Below are 20,867 nucleotides of genomic sequence, written 5' to 3'. Positions count from 1 at the left end.
AAGATTTTTTTTTTGTGTGTTTATATGTGCATTTATTCTGAATAAATCCATGTACATACTTTTTGAGAACACTGTTATGAATGCATTATTATGAACCTGTGTACTTTTTTTGGATGCCTCTGTATTTCTTTTTTATTTTTCATTTTTACTAATGAGACACCATGAGGTACAGTTGTAGACTTACAAATTTTTGTGCTTGGGTTTCAATTATACAGTGATCAAATATCCATCCCTCCACCAGTGCCCATTTCCTACCATGACGGATCCCAGTAGATATCTCAAGTTTTAAATGGTGGTAGAGGACTCAATTGTGTTTTAAATGCAGACTGAAATAGTTAAGGGGAAATTTTGCACTGATGGAAATGTTCAACATTATTGATTGGGGTATCTATACTGACCCAAACTCAAAGTGCACATTTAAAATGGGTGTATTTATGAATAAGCTATATCTCTGTGTGGTTAATTTAGGAAGGGAAGGAAAAATCCTCATGTGTGACCATCAGAATATGTTCTTTTGAGATTTTGTAATATTTTGTGAGCAGTCGTGTGGGGAACAAAAATGGAATTCATTCTAATACGTATCAGGCTCAGTAAGTAAGTAGTAACCATCATAAAGTTTGGAAAAGAAAAAGAGCCTCACGGTTTCAACACTAACATTTTTCTTTCTTAGTCTCAGTTTCTAGTTTCTTTCTTAGTTTCTTTCTTGTTATTTATGTTATGTTATATTATTATGATTTCTCCTCTTCCTTAGGGTACTGGAGAAAACAGTTGGATCACATCTCTGCTCACCTCCGATCTTATGCTCAGAACAACCCTGAATTCCGTGCCGTGGTTGCAGAACCCAGGATGGGAAAGGTGGGTGAACTCTGAGGAAACATTCCAATCTGCAGCACCCCAGGGGATCAGATTGAGGTTCCTACCACAGACGTGGGCCAAAAATCACACTCGACATGCCTCCTTTCCCATTCCTACCTGCTTTCTACACTTCCTTTCTGTCATCCCCAGGAGTAGTAACTTCATAAATCATTGGGAAGTCTTGGCACAGGCTCTGCTTCTGGACTCCTTACCTAAGCCACAGATACTGTGAACATCTCAGGCTTTTAGGTATCTGAACATCCTGATGGTCAGAATGAAGAGATCCAGGATTGTATTGTCTGGCCATATTGAATGCTTCAGTTCAATACCATATTAGCAGCAAAAGTAATCCTGAGGGGCTGAAAGCTAGTACAGTGGTTCGGGGGTGTGCTTAGCATGAGCTAGACTGAACTTCAATTCCCAGCATCACCTGGTCCCCCAAATATTGCTTGGTAAAACCCTCGAAGCCCCCTTGGTAAAGTCCTCAATCACTGCTGCGTCTTTTAAGTCTTATATAAGAGTCTGTTGTTCCTTCCTCACCTGCCCTTGCCTGGAATCTGGGTGACCACTTGACTATTGAACAGTATGATCTGAGCTGATGCTGTGGCACTTCAAAGGTATGGCCATAGAAGGCCACACAGCTTCTTCCAACCAACCTTCTTGGAGCTCAGCCACCTCACCATGAGAGGTTCTAGCCACTGGGGGTACTACATAAAAGAACACCCCCTGTAGCTCCAGTTCTCGCATTATCTTGACTCAGAAGCTGGGTAATAAGTGCTGAGATTCTAGGTCATTCTCTCCCCCCCAGCATTGAGGTGCTCTAGCTCTATAGTCCACAGCTAAGGCCTCAGAGCCTCAAGCAGATGGCAATATCTCCTCACCATGCTCCTATGTCTCAATCCAGAAACACAAGAAAATGGTGATTGTTTAATGTCACTGAGTTTGGGATAGTTTTTAACATTGTAGTAGGTAATCAGGATAAGCCATGTTTGATGCTCAGGAAAGTGGCTATGAGTGTTTGATTACTCAGAACTGCAGTGCTTGGTCTTATTGGATTTGGGATTTGAAGCAGATCTCTCAGGTCCCCAGTGGGAATACTTTCTCTGGCATACAGCACTATGATAGAGTCAGACCCAGGAGACAACCATGTCCTCTGCGTGCCAGAAGATTAGGAGGCTTCTCACATCAGCCCATTTTCCCTCTAACATCAAATAGGAAAATAGAGAAAAAGTTTCAGTGTGGAGTATTGCTTTGTTTCCTTTGAGAATTGATTTTGGTGCATTGTAAATTCTCTGACTTAATACAGGGATCTACTAAACAGCGGGTAGGGCGTTCGCCTTACAAGTGGCCAACATGGCCGACCCGAGTTCGATTCCTCCGCCCCTCTCGGAGAGCCCGGCAAGCTACTGAGAGTATTCGATATGCCAGACACAGTAACAACAAAGACTCCAATGGAGACGTTACTGGGCCCGCTCGAGCTAATCGATGATCAACGGGAGGGCCTTTACCTTTACCTTACTAACTACAATCTGAAAGGCAACCTGAGCAGCCTCTCAGTTTTGTCTTACAGAACACTCACTTATTTACTTATATCTGTGGCTGCTTTTGTGCTACAGTTGCAATATGGAATATTCAAGACAGAGACCACAGAGGCCACACAGCTTCAAATACTTACTCTCTGTTCCTTAAAACACCTGTGACCCCAGATTTAACTGGAGTTAAATTCCTCCCACTCCTTTATTTTTTAATTATTTTTTTATTTGAATGTAGGAGTATTGCTAATTATTCAGCCATTAATTAGGCTGAATAATTATTAGCCATTATTAGGCTAATTATTAGCCATTAAATTGCCACCCGCTCCTTTAAAAAAGGAAGTTGTCCACCTGTGATGCTTGACCCTTCAAGGACACCTTTTCCCAGCCATATAGTTCAGGGGAACTTGAGTGTATCTCTTATGTAGACTATAAATGTGAATCTACTTCCTCATCCAACCTGGCAGTCTCTGCTCTTCAGTTGTAGTATTAATTTAATTTATAATGAATGAAATAATAGTTATGTCTGACATTTTGCTATTTTTCATCTTTAACCTAGTTTTGTTGCTCTTTTTCTCTATTTATGCCTTCTTTTGCATTAATGAGTATTTGATTTAATTTGCAGTTTAACAACTCAAAATGTATTGACTGTTGCTGAGGGCACTGAATACCATAACCTCAATTGTGAATTCTCTCTAATATTTTTTTAAAGCTCATCTCTGCTACTGTCCATCAAGATGGCTATGAAGTTAGCCTCAGACTGAATTATATTCAAGTCTCAAACAAAGTGAGTGAAACATCCAGATGTTACCCATTTGAGAACTGACTAGAAAATCGTGGCTTACTGTTTACTGAAATGCTTCTGTGTAACCAACAGAGTGAAAACGTTTCAAGAATTAGAATAGCTGACTAGAGGTTAAACGTTTCAAGAATTAGGATAGCTGACTAGAGGTTAGGCAAGTAATTTTATAAATTGGATAACTAACTGAGCTTTCAGGCACATATCAAAATAGTAACAGAATTATCACCTACCTTATTGGTCCTATTGTTCTCACACTTGATTCTACTCAGTGCAGTTGCATGGTGGGTCTGGGATACAACTGTTTTGAGGAAAGTGCTTATAAAAATGCTTGTTGACCTATACTTTGACCTTTTTGCCCATGTAATTCGAACTTATATAAACCAATTTTTGTTGCCAGTCTTTCTATAACAGATAAAAGATACACTATCTAATATAGCGACTGGGGGCATTGTCAAAGAATCCTGAAGTGTCTGACAGGCATTAATTGGTACTGAAAACTTCAGTTTCATTTCACTGGACAAGAAGTCAGGAGGGATAATAGTGTCTTTAAAATTGGGGTAGCTGGGAGCCAAACCAGAGAGATAGTACAGCGAATAGGGTGCTTGCCTTGAATGTAGCCAAACCTCATAGTCCCCTGAGCACTGTCAGGAGTGATTCCTCAGCACAGAGCCAGGAGTAAGTCCTGAACACTGCTGCATATGGCGAAAAAACCAAGAATTTTTTAAATTTAAAAATAAAATTGGATAGCTACATGGGCCTTGTATAACTCAAAGGCGTTTGAGAGTATTGAGTAGGTGAATGCACATAGAAGTGCTTTGCAACCAACCAAAGCTGTAAATGCTGCGTTTCCAGTTTTGTAGTTAGAGGTCAAGGATGTACTGTTTCCAGTTGTGTAGTTAGAGGTCAAGGATGTACTTCAGGAGAAGGAGAGCGAAGGGTGTGCCTTGTAGACAAGGCAGGGAAAAGGGGCTGAGTGAGCTCTGGTGAGTCATACCACATAGCCAGCACAGTTGAGGCAAGGAGGGGAGGGACATAACCTCGAGGTCAGGCCTTATCTTCTGAGGACAGTTGGCCCAAAGAAGGGACAAGCTAAGAGCTGTTAGCAGCCAACATGGCAGCTGGGGACAGATCTGTTGGGGGCTAGTAAGGAACTGAGTGGACACTGAGAGTTCTAATAGCATAGTGTGTCAGGTATGAGTGCAGTAACTATCCCTAGGTCTAGCACGTGTTTCATCTTAAATGCATATTCTAGTCGATAAGAAGTAATTGATGGTTTCCAGTGGCTAGAGTGGGCAACCCCACAAGGTGAGAGTGAATGCCAGTCTGCAGTATGGGCCAGGTGAACAGAATCTTGGGTCTGCCTGTGCATCATCTCCTCATTCTCTGCACATTCATTTTACTTCCACTGTACCCTTTTTCGAGATAGGCCACAGTATTTCTACTTTACAGATGAGGAATCTGAGGTTCAAAGAAGTGACACTTCTTGGGTCTTTCCAAGGTCATCACTAAACTAGGAAGTAACAACAACTGAGGCTCAAAGTTTCAGCCTGAGCCTCCCCACTGAGCAGCCCAATTCCAAGAGCCACAGTTACTTCTGAATGGTGTGAAGCTGGGGAAGGCGGCTTGACTTGAACCTGTTGGTGGGAGATCCCACAATTAGGAGTGGACCATGACTGAAGTCACAGAGAGGAGAGGAGAGGCCAGCCCCAGGACGTTTTTAAAAGACAAAGTGGATGAAAGGTGGTGTGAGGAAGGTGTCAGGAAGGATGCTGGGTTTCAGGTGTGGTTAAGTACTCAGTAGGTGAATGTGAGTGTAAGTGTTTTGGACCCAAACAAAGCTGTACACTGTAAATGCATTGTGTAGTTCGAGGTCAAGAAGGTACTTCCACAGAATGGGATAAAGGGGTGTTGGACAAGGCAGAAGAGAGCAGCAGTTTTCTCTCTGACAAGAAAGAGCAGCACGTTAGCAGGGCCAGTCTTTCTGCCTCTTCATTCACTGTGCTTGAATTTTCTCCTTGGCTAGAACCTTTACCTCAACAAGTCGACAAATTTCAGTGACCAGTTTCTGAGCAGTGTCAGCGAGGGCAGTGATGGACATTTTGGCAGTGGGTCCAGCCCAGGTGAGTTGAACCCTTCTGGTGATTTCAAGACATTTTACCAGAGGTATACTGACTTGACAGAGAATTAAACTCTTCCAACCCAAGCAGACATTCTTAATTTTATGCTCTAAACTATTTCATTCTTCTGGCTTCCATTAGTCAAAGGTGAGACATTTGAAGTCTTTCACAGGGATTGGGGAGCAGTATGGGAGATGGAGAACTTTGAGGGGCCTTTTAGCCAAAATCCCTTTTGTGAATCACTGTCCACCCACCCTCTAGTCCCCTGCTGAAGAGAGTGGTTTCAGGAGTTCTTCCTGCCTGGTAATCACACAAGAATTTCTATAAATTCTATTTTATTTTTGTAACCTCTAAAGGTGTATTGGCATCAAATAGCACTTTGCCAGTTGGCATTTGCAGCAGACATTATTTTTTCCCTCTACTCTTTGTCATTCCAGTGAGTGACTACAGCCAGAGCATGTCAGATACCACTGAAAAACTCAAGAAGACAAAGCATTTCAAGATCAAAAACCTTCATGAAAAGGAGAAACAAATAACAGTATGTGCACTCCTTGACCATTTAGCTGCCTTGATCTTCAGAACATCTATTTAATAGTCTATTTTGATATTAATGTGAACAGAAAAACACTCTTTTTTATTTTTTCTTTTTTTTGCATTTTTTTTATTTTTTAATTTTTATTAGTGAGACACCATGAGGTACAGTTGTAGACTTACAAATTTTTGTGCTTGGGTTTCAATTATACAATGATCAAATACCCATCCCTCCACCAGTGCCCATTTCCTACTACCAGGGTCCCAGTATCCCTCCCATCCTCCATCCCTCCCATCCCACCCTGCCTCTGTGGCAGGGCATTCCCTTTTGTTCTCTCTCTCCTATTGGGTGTTGTGGTTTGCAAAAGAGGCAATGGGTAGCAATCATGTTTGGTCTATAGTCTACTTTCAGCATACTTCTCCCATCCTGGGAGGATCCTCCCAACACCCTTTATTTGGTGCTCCTTTCTCGATCTGAGCTCCCTTTTCCCCTAGCATATGTGGCTGGCCTCCAAGCCATGGAGTAAAATTCCTGGTACTAATCTTGGCCATTCTTGGGAAAACACTCTCATTTTTTATTCCTCTTTAAAAGCAGTGTGTTTTCATTTCATGGAGGTAGACTCTTTGAAAGTATTTTGTTTGTGTGTGGCATAGAGATAGTATGGTGGCGTGGGCACTTGTATGTAGCCGGGCCAGGCTTCGATCTCCAACATTACATATGGTCCTGTGAGCACCACAAGAAGAGATCACAGAGCCAGGAATAAGCCCTCAGCACCACCAGATGTGGCTCACAAAGCAAAGTAATAATAATAAGAAAATAGATAAGGACATAAAAAAATCTCAATTATTGGTGTTTTTTTGTTTGTTTGTTTGTTTGTTTTGCCTTTTTGGGTAACACCCGGCGATGCTCAGGGGTTGCTCCTGGCTCTGCGCTCAGGAATTACTCCTGGCGGTGCTTGGTGGACCATATGGGATGCTGGGAATTTAAAAAAATTCTCAATTATTACTGTGTTTGGCATATCGAACACGTCACGGGGAGCTTGCCAGGCTCTGCTGTGTGGGCGAGATATTCTCGGTAGCTTGCCGGGCTCTCCGAGAGGGGCGGAGGAATCGAACTTGGGTCGGCCATGTTGGCTGCGTGCAAGGCAAACGCCCTACCACTTTGTTTATATGTTTGGGGGCCACACCTGGTAGTGCTCAGGGCTTATTCTTGGCTCTGCACTCAGTGGTCATTCCTGGTGGGACTCGGAGAATGATATGTGGTGCTGGAGATCAAACCACATCAGCTTAATGCAAGTCAAATACCATAACCACTGGCACAAATACCATAATCACTCTGGCTCAATTAGGATAATTCTCAAGTTCTCACCAGTTTCCTGAATCACTTCTGTTTCCTCTAGGGTCAGCTTCAGCTGCTGATTTACCTTGCTTGTTTTTTCTCAACTACGTGTCAGATCATACTGTCAGAGGAAGGGTTAGTTTGTTTATCAGGGTGCCTGGCATGGATGCTCAGTAAGCATATGTGGGCCTGAGGGTCTCTGTGGGCAGATGAGCTGCCTGTGAGGGAAGGTTTTCCTGGGAGAGAATGTGGTAAGGAAGCAGAAGAAAGCACTGGAGTTTCCCCAAGGGATGGCATGTTTAATGCTCTAGTGGGTGCGTTCCTGGGTGGGGCTTTTTCTTGCCCTGCAACCCTTCCCTGCACCTCTCAGAGGCCTGGGCTCAGCTTTGCTTTCCTTGTTGAGTCCCAGACCCCCCAGTGGAAGTCTTTGTTAGGCAGATTAATGAACTCTGGAAAATAGTTTCTAGCGTTTAAGAAAAGAACAAACACTTTCTGCCCTTCTTACCAGCCATCAGTACTATTCACAGGAGAGCTCTTGAATATTGCCCTGCATTTGCTCTCCTTCTTCATTAACACTGAGCTACAGGTCTCTGTGGAGAAAAAAAATCTGACTTCTGGAGTCTGAACCTACTTTTTCATTTATTTCCCTCTCATATTTCATCTACTATTAGTCTTTGGAATTCCCCACAATTTTTGATCGACTGCTGATATAATCCTTTTAGAGTTTCCCATAGCTGTTAGAGTTTTGGTTTTCAAAAATGTAGGCCACAGGGCTGAACAGTTGGCACAGCGGATAGGGAACTTGCCTTGCATGATGGAGACTGGAGCTCCACCCCCAGCATTACATATGCTGACCTAAACACTGTCAGGGTTGATTCCTGAGCACAGAGCCAGGAGTTAGTTTTGAGCACTGCCAGGGGTGTCCCAGAACAAAGCAAACAATAGAGACCACAAATCACATTCACAGGAGTTTGAAAAGAAGACTGGACGCCCTTGCTCGGACCCCTGCTTCCCCCGAGTGTACCCTCTCCATCTGCAGGAGGGAAGAAGCCTGGGTCTGTGGTAGGGGGGAGATTGAGATGAGCAGTGTCCATTCCCCTTCCCTCTGCAGGCACCCGGCTTTCAGGCCTCATCCCCAGCATGCGACAGGTTCCCAGCCGGCATCATGATTCCTCTGACACCAGAGACTTCCCCTCCACAAGCTTTGTAAATAGGAGCTACCTATAAACTGGGGGAAAGGGCTTAATATAGTGTTAGCTTTCCTGGCTTATAATTCCTTGTACACTCCACCACCTCCCATTTACCTAATAACAATTTACTACCTTAGAGACTCTATCCACTTACTCTGTATGTGACTGAATCCCCCATTTTCTTATTTTCTCATTCATAGTTAAGGGACAAGACAGCAGAAACCCCTGCACCCATTTCACTCATTTATTATTTATTTTATAGGAGCCTTCTCGGCAGTGCTTGGGGGCTTGTAGGGCACTCCCAGTGATATTCAGCCTGGTGTACACACGTGAGGGTTTAATACTTGGGCTTGATGATGTGGGCCTGCCTGGACCCAGGGTTACTGGGGGCACTAAGCCACACCCACTGGTGTGAGGAAGTATGCAGAGCCTTGTATGTATTCGGGATGCACTCCACCTCTACCTCCTAGCTCTGTTCACTGATTTTTTTTATTAATATTTTAATTGAATCACCAAGAGATATACAGGACAAAGCTTTCATGATTGAGTTTCATATAATGTTCTAACACCCAGATTATTTTTGTGCACATATGTATCAGGCATAGATGTTGAAATTGAGACATCAAGTTGATGTTCTATTGCATTTTCCCATAAGAAAAGGCATTTGGTATAGATAACTATATGACCTCAAGTCTCCCGGGGAGTTCCTTAGAGTACCTTGTTCCAAGCTACTCACCATAGAGTATGAGGCCCTGGGGATTCAGCCTGAACCTGGTATCTTCTGAAAGACACAGAAACCTGACCAGCATCCTTATCCCAATGGCTTTAGAGAGAGCTGCAGGTGGGGCAGGTATTATTTCCGCTTTCTCTTGTTTGTTTGTTTTTGTGTCACACCCAGCATTGCTTAGGACTTACTCCAGGCTCTGAGTTCAGGGATCACTTCTGGAGAGGCTCAGGGTGCCATATGGAATGCTAGAAATCAAAAACGGGTCAGCCAGATACAAGACAAATTTTCTACCCTCTGTACTATCACTATGGTCCCTGTTTCTACTTTGAAGGGAAAGAAATGGCAGTTCCAGGAAAACCCTAGGAGTCACTTGAGATCCAGTGTCTGAAATATACCAAACACATTTCCTTTAGTCTTCCAGCATCCAGTGTTTGAATCTTTATAAATAAGGAGAGATTACACATAAAAATGAATTTGGGGAGCTGGAGTGATAGCAAAGTGGGTAGGGTGCTTGCCTTGCACTCAACTGATTCTGGGTCAATCCCATAGGGTCCCTGAGCACCAGCAGGAGTGATTCCCCTGACCCAAAAACAAAAAGAAAAAACAAAACAAAAAGAATTTGATCATATTCTAAAATTGTTAAAAACAGTAAGCTTTTTAAATTTCTGATGATAGCTGCTTTTCCCAAGCAGGAGGTCAGCTTTACCAGTTTACTCAGCACAGCGGGCAGGCGTCTGCTTTTCACATAGCCAACCCAGGTTTGATTCCTCCGTCCCTCTTGGAGAGCCTGGTAAGCTCCCTGTGGTGTATTCGATATGGCAAAACAGTAACAAGAAGTCTCACAATGGAGACATTACTGGTGCCCGCTTGAGCAAATCGATGAACAACGGGAGGAGGACAGTGCTACAGTGCTACCTTATTGTCTTCAAGAAGTAATAGAACTAGTAGGGGATTTCTGGTTGTTGTGGTGGTGGTTGTGGGTGTGTGTGTGTCTCATTGCAATTCTGACCTCAATAATGGTAGTGTGACAACCAACAATTTATGTATTAGATGTCTTAGTGCTCTTGAAGACTGTACACACATACACAGACACACAGACACACACACACTCACTCTCACACACACACACACATATACACATGCACACACCCCTGTCCCTAAATCCAAAGTCCCAGGACTTAATCTTGAAAAGAAAACATTTCCTTGAGCGTTGAGCTTGGGCAGGTGGGACTTGAATGCATAATATTTTGTTTCAGTGAACATGATCATCTGTAATCCCACAGCCTGAAAACAGACTCCTGTTGAAGGAAGTTGGACCTACAGGAGAAGGAAGAATCTCTGTGATTGAACACCTGCTGGATGAAGTAAGTGTTGCTAAATGAACAAGTGTCTCTAGGATTTTCAGCTCAGCATTCATTTTGCCTCTATCTCTTTTGCGTGGAGGATTTGTTCAATATTGATATTATCACAGTACATTTAATTGAAAACCATCTGGAAATGGATTTTATTTTTAAGTCAAAATCTTGTTAATTATTACTTGTTGGTAGATTTTATAGCAAAAAAATAGGCAAAAGAATACGTGGCTATGTGAATATTAATAACATATGAAAGTAAAAGAATCCCTGGTAGGTGGCTGTGTATCTCCTTTATTGATTGAGATTCTGTGGTTTAGAATATTATTAATAATGGTTTCTCATACATATAATTCCAACACCACATCTGTAGGATAACATTGGTTTGCCCTTCCTCTCTGGCTGCTGGGAGCTTGTGTTTGTTGATTGCCCCTCAAACTGTCAATTACCTTTGTCTTCTGATCAGACTCGTACTTGAAAATCTTGTCTTTCTCTTCTCCTTAATGTATTTTGCATAGTTAGTTATTTCAGAGCAATTGCTTTTTGTATGGATACAGGAAGACAGTTAAAAAGACAAGCCTGTGGCTTGGGAGTTGATTGACTCCAGATAATATACCTTCTAGACATCTGTTCTCTTGGCGTAAGCCTCAGTTGCCCTTACTTCCTAATCCCCAAAATCAGGGTCCTGATGTGGGACTGGACGGACCCAGGGCAGGCAGTGAGTTATGAGCTACCCTGGCATCAAAATGGGCCTGGCCAAAGTGCCCTAGTACTTAACTATAAGTTAAGAGCTTGGTCATGGACAAATTCTGTCATGATCCAAAAGTAGTGACTAGATTTGGACCCTCCTGGGGTTAGGAATGATTGATTCGGCTTGAGCACTGTAGTCTGAGTCTATGGTAAGCTGTCTCCAGGAGAATCTAAAAGCCTAAAAGTGTCTATTACTACCAACCTAAAAGTGTCTATTATTGTTTCCATACAGAAAGGTAAATATTAGAAAGGAAAATTAAGTTGCAGGTCTAAGGAGAGAAGAAACACACCTTAAGGGCTGTTTTGCCTTTGTGGGCTGCAGGTGGTCAGGAAAAACATTTTTGATTATGCTTCCCGTGGGGAGGCGTGGTTGGGGAGGAATGGTGAGAGGATAAACAAGAGCAGCTTCAGGGAGAAAGTGTTGGAGAAATTGATTGATGGTTGGTTGAATGGATTGATGGATTGAAGGAGAGGGGCTTGAAGGAGAAAGAAAGAAGAGAGACAGCAGAGAGATAGAGGAGACAGATACGGCAGGAAGAAAGAATTGTGCATTGAGAGAGAGAGAGAGAGAGAGAGAGAGAGAGAGAGAGAGAGAGAGAGAGAGGGTTGGAGAGACCTGGGAGAGACAAGAGATTGAATAAACGACAACTAATCAGCAACCAGCTTGGCCCTCATTCTTCCTTTGGCCGTCCAAGGCAATAGCAATCCCAGGTGGAGAAGCGACTCGAGAGCACTGAACACAGGCAGCGAGTGAGAGCTGGCGGGAGAGCCCGCGAACACATCCTTTCACGTGTAATCCCAGCGCATGTGAGGGATTTACACAGCTCAAGAGGGGGATTTACACAGCTCCACACGTGAGTGGGATTTTACACACACCCATCGTCAGTGTACTCTCCTCCCTCCTCCAAGGATCCTAACACCTCTTCCTCTCAAAGAAGCAACTTATCTGAATTCCCTGTGGTCCACCCCGCCCCCCACTACTCCCTATGTGAGATAGAGGTTTCATTAGAGTCAGTAATTCTCTAGCTTCTTGACTGAGTCTTGGGGTTCCTAATTCTCTTCTCTTTTCACTTAAAGCTGCTTAGTGTTAGTTACTCTTAATAGGATGGCGACTGATTGCACTGAGTTCGGGGTGCTGGGGTTGTGGTCACTTTGTTCTTTTTATGCTTCAGGGAGCAGATCCCAATTGCAGTGATGATGAAGATAGGCCTGTTTTAACTTTGGCTGTTGTGAATAAACACCATGAAGCTATCCCTGTCCTTATGCAGAGAGGAGCAGACATTGACCAGCAGTGGGGCCCGTAAGTGAAATATAATGAAGGGAAAGTTCTGGTACCTTCTCACAAAGGACACTGCTATAGCAAAATTCATGTACGTGCATGCCTTGTTCAATTTGAACCTCTTAGGATCTATTTTAACCCATATGGAACTTAATCAGAGGCTCAACTGCTTCTCCTTCTTTTTTTCAAATCTGGGTAAAACAAAATTTTGAAAGTGAACTATGAGACTGCCTAACTTTTATAAACGATGCCTTTTTTCTTTTTACAAAAGTTCATTATGCACTAGACTGTGAAACACTTCGTTCTAGAATCAGTGGAAACAGACACAAAGCAGAAAATCCAGATGCTTACAGAGGAGTGAAATGAAATCACCGTTGCCTTGGTCACAGAGAACAAGCTGACTTTTCCTCAGCATGTTTCTGAATTCCACCTGAGGTGGCCAGGGGTGCACTTCCCTGATGCCTTTGCTCTTTCCTTCTGAGTTTCCTCAGCATCCTTGTGTCTGCTTGCAGGGCTCCCTTTCCATGCTCATTTCCTTGGCCTGCTCCCAGGGCTGCTTCACCATGACACCTTTATGGTGAAACAAGGCCCCTGCAGTTCCCTCCCCAGACCAATGGGAGGCAGGAGAATCCTGAGCCTTTTGGTTTTTTAAGCAGTGCTTTCCTTCTGATCTGAACTAAGAGCAGGAGAGAAGAGCCCTCACTAAGTAATACATTCACCCTGATAATTCTTGCTTTAGCATTGTCTGTTGTTCCTTGACCATGTTCGATGATGCTTTGTCTAACCACTGTCATTTCTTTACTCACATTCATGTTTTGGCATTCTATTGCTACTTCTTTTTCCTTTATTTATTTTTATTATAACACCAAAACTTTCTTCTAAGGAAACCTTTTTTGGATTAATTTTAGTGGATTATTCATAACAAACAATACAAAATTAATTATTTAGGTTCTGCTTTGGGGGTATGGTGTGGGATTTGGGGTGGAAACATTTTATTTGGGGGGGGTTAGAAACATTTGAAATATCGTGATGGGCAGGTGCAGTGGTGTTGGAATTGGTGTTCAAATATGAAATGAATTATTGTGAACAACTTTATAAAATTTAAAAAAATAAAATAAAAATAACACTGTTTACAAAGTTGTTCATACAGTTGTTTTGGGCGTTAAATGTTCCAACACCAACCCCACTGTCAATCCTTTCTTAATTATTATTGTTAATACAAATAGCATGTTAGACTTGCATATCTGACCATCATCTGTCCGTGATAGCTCCTGACTGCCTGGTTATATAAATGAATGTAAGCGCATGTTAGTGTTTCCTACCTTTACCTCATTGTCTCCTTTTCCCTATGTCTCAAAACTTCTTCTCATTCTGGTTATTTTTTACAAAGTTGATCACATTTATATTTTCTTGTGGTAATATAATGAAGACTTGCTGTGTTATATTTTCTTGTTTATGTGTTCAAGATAATATACCAAAGACATAAAGATTATAGGCCACTCAAAGTAGACTTCTCTTTCACAAATGTCAAATGGGTTTTCCCCACACTGTATATTATTCAGTCAAATCACATTTTTTGTCTTTTATGAGCTATGAATAACTTACAATCATTGTGTTGTTTATTTTCCTGGAATTTTTTGTTTGCTTCCCCTCCACCCCAGAGGCTATTTTTGTATAAACAGTGCCCAAGAGGTCCGAACCAAGATTGAAACTATGTCCAATATATTCCATAAACTTTTGTAGAAAATTCACTCAGATAATATTTGTTAGAATGTATTGACTAAAACCAAATCTTTGTGAGTTTCCTCACTTTAAAAAAAATGGATGTTATGGGGGTCATTGAAATAGTACATTGAAATAGTCAGATAGTACTGGTTCAAATCCCTAGCACCACATATGGATGGTCTTCCCACATCACCAGGGGTCACCCAAGAGCACAGCCAGGTGTTGCCCCCTAAACAAACTCAAAAAAGTATGTGCGTATATATTTTTACTTTCTGTAATATCAGGGATTACCATCTTTACAGTAATCCTCTAAGGGGAGAGGCAGAATGAGAAGAATCAAGGCCTCCTTTCCTGATATCTTGATATTTATTTATTTATTTATTTATGCTAAATATTTATTCGGGTTACTGTTTTCCTCCAACAGCCTTCAAAATACAGCCCTCCATGAAGCAACTCTGCTTGGCCTGGCAGGAAAAGAGTGTATTGCTGCTTTACTTCGGTATGTTCCCTGGCCTGGGGAAGGGGGTGCTGCTGAGAACCACAGTGATCCCCTGCTGACCCTAATTCCTTCTAAGGGACCCAGTGCCTAAAGCCTCAATGCAGAGAATGGCGGCAACCATCTCCAACCTCCCCCAGCTTCCTGAATGTGAAGGACTTTTAAAAGAATAACGAAAACACTGACCCCATTAACCATTCTCTGTTGTGGGCTTTTGAAGTCATGGCCCAGGTTGACCATTGAACTTTTGGAATCACAGAAACCCTCAAAACGTCTTAGGGTAAAGCCACTCTGGAGAACTAGGGTCATAAAAGGCCCTTGAGGACCTTTGGGCAGGTGGGGTCAAGAAGAACCAGGCCTCCAGATTGAAGTGCCTTCAAAGTACTTATAGGCTCCCTGTCCCCTTCACAGATATGATGCAAACATCCAAAAGAAGAATTTGAGAGGCGAGACAGCATATGACCTGGCTCTGAAACTTAGAGATGAGCTCATCACCTCGCTCTTTGCTGCCAAGCAAGCCTGGATGACTGTTACGTAAGAGTCCTTTAGTGGGGCTCTGGTCTTGAAGTGTAAAGAAACTGTGCTTCTTTTTTCTTGTTTTGTTTCTGAAATGTGTGTTTGAGGTTTGGAAATTGAGACTAAGAGGAATTCAGATGATATTTAAAAGTATTTGACAGTGTAAGCCATGCATACCACGAGGGCTTTTAACACTGTTAAAGTAAAGTAAAGGCCCTCCCGTTGATCATCGATTTGCTCGAGCGGGCCCAGTAACGTCTCCATTGGAGACTTTGTTGTTACGGTGTCTGGCATATCAAATACTCTCGGTAGCTTGTTAAAATGATTGTAATACCTTTTTTGATTATTGCTGTTTTTTAATTTGTTTGTAATAGGAAATCATTATGATTTGTCTAGAGGTAAAAGGCATAAAGTATTAAGTAGAGAAAAGACTCCCTTCTGTTCCTGTTCCATACCTTTTCTCAGTGTCATCTGTATCTAGAAATAACACTGGAGTATGTGAGCACATGTATATAATTGATGTATGTGTACACATATACAGTTACCATCTAATACAAGTACAGATGAGTCATATATTTCCATCCTTTGTTCTAAGACAAGTAGTAGCTTTAAAAAAACATTGTAGTGCATCCTCTTCTGCTTAATATATTTGTGCTTCCAAATTGGTACATAAAACTTGAGCCCTTTTTTTTAAAACTTTTAAAATTTTCTTATGTTGCACTCATTAATATTCTATTTTTTTCTTCCTTGGTTGATAAATAAGCTTTGAATAAAACATTTTCAGAAATGTGTGATTTCAAAGAGAGAGAGACCCCCCCCCCAATAAATATAATCAGAAATGGAAAGGGGAACATCAAAACAGAAGCCACAGAAATTCAAAGGATAATCAGAGGTTACTTTGAGAATCTTTATGCCATAAAACAAGAGAACCTTGAAGAAATGGATAAATTCCTGGACTCCTACAATCTCCCAAAGCTGACCCAAGAAGACTTGGAATACCTGAACAGACCTATTACTATCAAGGAAATTTAAATAGTAATCAAAAATCTCCTGGAAAACAAAAGCCTTGGCCCAGATGGATTCACTAGTGAAATTCTTCCAAACCTTTAAAGAGGACCTACTTCCAATACTGTTCAAGCTTTTCCAGGAAATTGAAGAAACAGAAACACTTCCAAACAGTTTCTATGAGGCATATATCACTCTAATACCAAAAGCAGACATAGACACAACAAAAAAAGAGAATTATAGGCTGATATTTCTGATGAACATAGATGCAAAGATCCTCAACAAAATACTAGCAAATAGAATCCAGTGACTCATAAAACAGATCATAAACCACAATAAAGTAGGATTCATTCTGGGGATGCAAGGATGGTTGAACACTCACAAGTCAATCAACATAATACACCATATCAATAAAAGGAAAGATAAAAACCATATGATCATAGCAATAGATGCAGAGAAGGTATTTGACAAGATCTAGAAGCAATTTATGATAAAAACCCTCAACAAAATGGGAGTCGAAGGAACTTTCCTCAATATAGTCAAAGCCATCTACCACAGGCCTAAAGCGAGCATTATTCTCAATGGGGGAAAAACTCAGAGCCTTCCCTCTAAGATTAGGGACAAGACAAGGTTGCCCATTCTCACCACTTATAATCAATATAGTACTGTAAATACTTGCCATAGCATCCAGATAGGAAAGGAAGAAGTCAGGCTATCACTGTTTGCAGGTGACATGACACTATACTTAGAAAATTCTAAAGACTCTACAAAAGGCTCCTAGAAACAATAGGTTTGTATAGTAAGATGGCAGGTACAAAATCAATACCTAAAAGTCTATGGCTTTCCTATATACAAATAATGAAAGAGAAGAGATTTTTTAAAAAAAAATCTTGTTCACAATACTGTCTCAGAAAAATCAGGTACCTTGGAATCAGCTTAACTAAAGAGGTGAAGGATCTATAAAAAGAAAACTACAAAACACTACTTCAAGAAATAAAAGAGGACACGAGGAACTAGAAACATATCCCCTGTTTATGGATTGGGAGAATTAACATTGTCAAAATGACGATACTCCCCAAAGCATTACACAGATTCATTGCAGTCTCTATTGAGGATACCTATGACATTCTTCAAAGAAATTGACAAAATACTCCTGATATTCATATGGAGCATTAAACCCCCATGAATAGTTAAACCAATGGAATAGAGTTGAATATTCTGACACAGACGCTCAAGTATATAATCATTTCATCTTTGATAAAGGAGCAAGAAATGTGAAATGGAGCAAGGAAAGCCTCTTAAAAAAAAAGTGGTCCTTGGAAAATTGGACAGCTCCCTGCAAAAAAAATGAACCCAGAACTCTGTTTAACACCAAGCACAAAGTCAGATCTAAATGGATTAAAGATCTCAATATTATATCTGAATCCATAAGGTATGTGGAGGAACATGTAGGCAGAATCCTCCATGATATTGAAGCTATAGGTATCTTTAAGATTGAAACACCACTGACCAAACAAGTGGTCCCTAGTTTTCCAGTAGCTTGGCAGTCACACCCACAAACTGCCCTTGATGCCATATAATCTCATCAATGGCCAAGATCCAGAGACCCTGAAATAAAGCTACCGAAAAACAGCACCATCCGATCGTCCTGGAGCATGCAGCCGCAAATTACTCTCTAGCCCACTGATATACCAAAAGTAGCACACATTTGTTTGGGTTTAACATACGTGCCTATAGTTTCTTACACAAGGGCTTAAATGGCTCCAGAATTAAATACAACAATCTCCACACACTTTCCTCTTATGGTGGTAGGACTGTGCATAGTGGTGGGATTGGTGTTCGAATATTAAATGTAGTGAACTATTGTGAACAACTTTATAAAAATAAAAATAGAAAAAAAGTTTAAAAAAAGAAGGAAGATGCTTGCCACAGAAGCAGGGGGTGAGATGGAGTGAGGGTGGTGGGAGGGAATACTGGGGACATTGGTGGTGGAAAATGTGCACTGGTGGAGGGATGGATATTTCATCATTGTAAGGCTAAAACTCAATCATGAAGTCTTTGTAACTGTATCAACTGTATTTAATTTTAACAGTGATTAAAATTTAAAAAAAATAGATGTGATAGTTTTTTTAAATTGTGATTTTAGATCTTGGGTAAAGCTGTGCCATCTCAAACTCCCTATGTTGTTTTTGCTTATATGTACAGGTAGAATATTAATTAGCCTAGGGATCAGAGAGATAGTACAGGGGCTAATGTGCTTGCCTTGCATGTGGATTACCCTGGTTCAATCCCTGCCACCTCACCATGCCCTGAATACTGCTGGAAATGGACCCAGAATACAAAGCTAGGAATAGACCATGAGCACCATTTTGTATAGTCCCTACCAAATATCAGCTTGGATAATTAATTTAGCACAATAAGTTATTGACCTTGTTGAAGCTCTCGCCATCATCACTGCCTGTACTCTATTTTCATGTTTGGATGACTGGAGCGAGGATAGGTACAGGTCTTTGTTGCAGTCTAAACCCTCTCTTGGGGTTGGGAAGTACCAGAATGAACTTTCCCCGTCAGACTGTTGGGGTTTCAGTAAGGGGTCACAGTGTCTAGAGAGTGTGAGCATCTGGTGTGCTGTGTGACAGGGTAGTTGGTGCCATGTCTGCTGAGAGGACCTTTCCCAGCATTTTCAGCGTGTAGGGTTGTGATCAGAGTCCAGGCCAGGGGCTGGAACAATAGTACAGGAGTGGGCTGTTTGCCTTACACAAGGCCAACTGGGATTCGATCCCTTATATCCCAGATGGTTCTCCCAAATCCTGCCAGAAGTGATCCCAGGAGTAAGCCCTGAGCCAGGTGTACCCCCCTCAAAACACACACACACACACACACACACACACACACACACACAGTCACACACACCAGAGTCAAAGGGCCATGGAGATAGCTCAAGGGTCAGTGTCCTTGCAGGAGGACTAGACCAATTCCCAATAGCACATGGTCTTCCAGACACCTCATGGTGCATGGGGAGTAGCCTCTCAGCACCATGGATGTGCTTCCCACACCCTGCCCCAAATTTACAGAGCTGGCTGTCAGAGAAACTATTCAAGATTTGGGATTCATATAGTGACACAACAGCTATCACACCCATAAGGTGGTCAGGGTACCAGATAGACCTGTGACTCCCACCCACCCACAGGCTCTGGAATCTAATCAGGAGGCAGGCAATGGAGTTCAATGACCCTTCCCCAAACCTTGAGGAGCAAGAAGAATAGCCTGTGTTCCTGAAGCAGTGCCTCTAGGGCCACTGTCCCTAGAGTGCAGGAAACGAGTTGTGTTCCTTGGGATTTCCACTCTTCTGGGTGGATGCTCCTGTGGTCTATCTAAAGTACCTGCTGTCGAGCACAGGGGTCCAGTGCATTCTAGGTTCACCCTTGGAACTAAAGCCCAGCCCGTGTAAGTCACCCTTGAGTCACTCCTTTGGAATCAAACCTCATCTAAAGAGTGAACAGGTAGTTTAATATCTATGATGTCAGAATACAGGTGCCAAACCCAGAACTCTGATGAAATCTACAGGATTGCATGAAAACTAGAGAAATATGGAACTTTTTCAGTTCATAAACATTCAGTTCACCGAATTTTTTACATAAAGCTGTATAAACACAGTGTTTTTAGGACAAAGAATACTATAAAGTATAGGGCAATTCCAATTTGATAGTTCATGGGTGGGGGGACTATGGAAATCACTCATGTGGTAGAGCATTTTCCTGGACTCAGCGAGTCACTGAGTTCAATTCCTGGTAGCCCATACCCCCAACCTTAGTACTGACCACCTCAGTACCACCTAGCTCAAGCTCTGAACCATCAGGCCTATAGCACTGGCACTTGGCAGGCATGGCCGCTGGCTCTGTTAAAGTTGGCTCCTAAAAAAACAAGCTTGTTACTATACACTTACATTTATAGCTAAAGACAAAGTTTAGTTAACATTCTTTTTTTAAAAAATTTATTTATTGAATCACTGTGGGAAAAGTTGCAAACTTTTCAGGTTTAAGTCTCGGTCATGCAATGATCAAACACATTTCCCTTCACCAGTACTTATTTTTCACCACCAAGAACCCCAATATACCCCCCTCCCACCCCTCCCAATGTCTGTGAGGCAGATGAATTCTAATTAGCACTCTATCTACTTTGATTAGATTGATTATTTCAACAAAAGATACACCATTATTGTTTAGAGTGTACACCCCAAAATCAGACCTGCTGAAAAGTCATTGCGGAATAATTTCTTTTCTACAGTTGGTTACAAGAACCAAATCTCGGTCAGACCAATGATGTTGTACTTGATCTTTCTTCAAAAACTCTTGAGCTTATTTGCCAATGTGGTTTGGCACATGCCTCAGGCAATCACAAGCGAACGTCTGAGCTTGCAAAGCAGTGCAGAGATGCGATACAGGAAGACCTCAAAGATAGAAGAGCAGAAGTGCTGGTAGATGTGACAGAAGCTGGGAAAAGCATTCGTAATGCCCGCCTGTCATTCGCAGCTATTAGACCAAGATGACTGCCCTCATCATGGGACGACTGGAATGGGAAGGAATGGGAGTGAAAATAGATGGTCGGCAACTACACCACGTCCGCTTTGCTGATGACACCATTCTAATAA

General features: G+C 41.9%; 1 protein-coding gene across 1 annotated transcript in view; it reads left to right on the top strand.

The window, feature by feature from the left end:
- Positions 1-15,356, top strand: part of DZANK1 (double zinc ribbon and ankyrin repeat domains 1) — a 99,887-nt gene extending 84,531 nt beyond the window's left edge. The window contains exons 13-20 of the mRNA XM_056121720.1: positions 752-855; positions 3,100-3,174; positions 5,213-5,309; positions 5,744-5,844; positions 10,377-10,457; positions 12,368-12,495; positions 14,624-14,698; positions 15,107-15,356. Coding sequence (XP_055977695.1) covers positions 752-855; positions 3,100-3,174; positions 5,213-5,309; positions 5,744-5,844; positions 10,377-10,457; positions 12,368-12,495; positions 14,624-14,698; positions 15,107-15,233 — 788 coding nt within the window. The 3' untranslated portion in view covers positions 15,234-15,356. The remainder of the gene's footprint in view (positions 1-751; positions 856-3,099; positions 3,175-5,212; positions 5,310-5,743; positions 5,845-10,376; positions 10,458-12,367; positions 12,496-14,623; positions 14,699-15,106) is intronic.
- The last annotated feature ends 5,511 nt before the right edge of the window (positions 15,357-20,867 follow it).

This window comes from Sorex fumeus, unplaced genomic scaffold, assembly GCF_029834395.1.
Source record: "Sorex fumeus unplaced genomic scaffold, SorFum_2.1 ptg000044l, whole genome shotgun sequence".
In the NCBI taxonomy this organism is placed as follows: Eukaryota; Metazoa; Chordata; class Mammalia; order Eulipotyphla; family Soricidae; genus Sorex; species Sorex fumeus.
The sequence above is the reverse complement of the archived record's forward strand: the minus strand, read 5'-3'. Positions and strand labels throughout refer to the sequence as shown.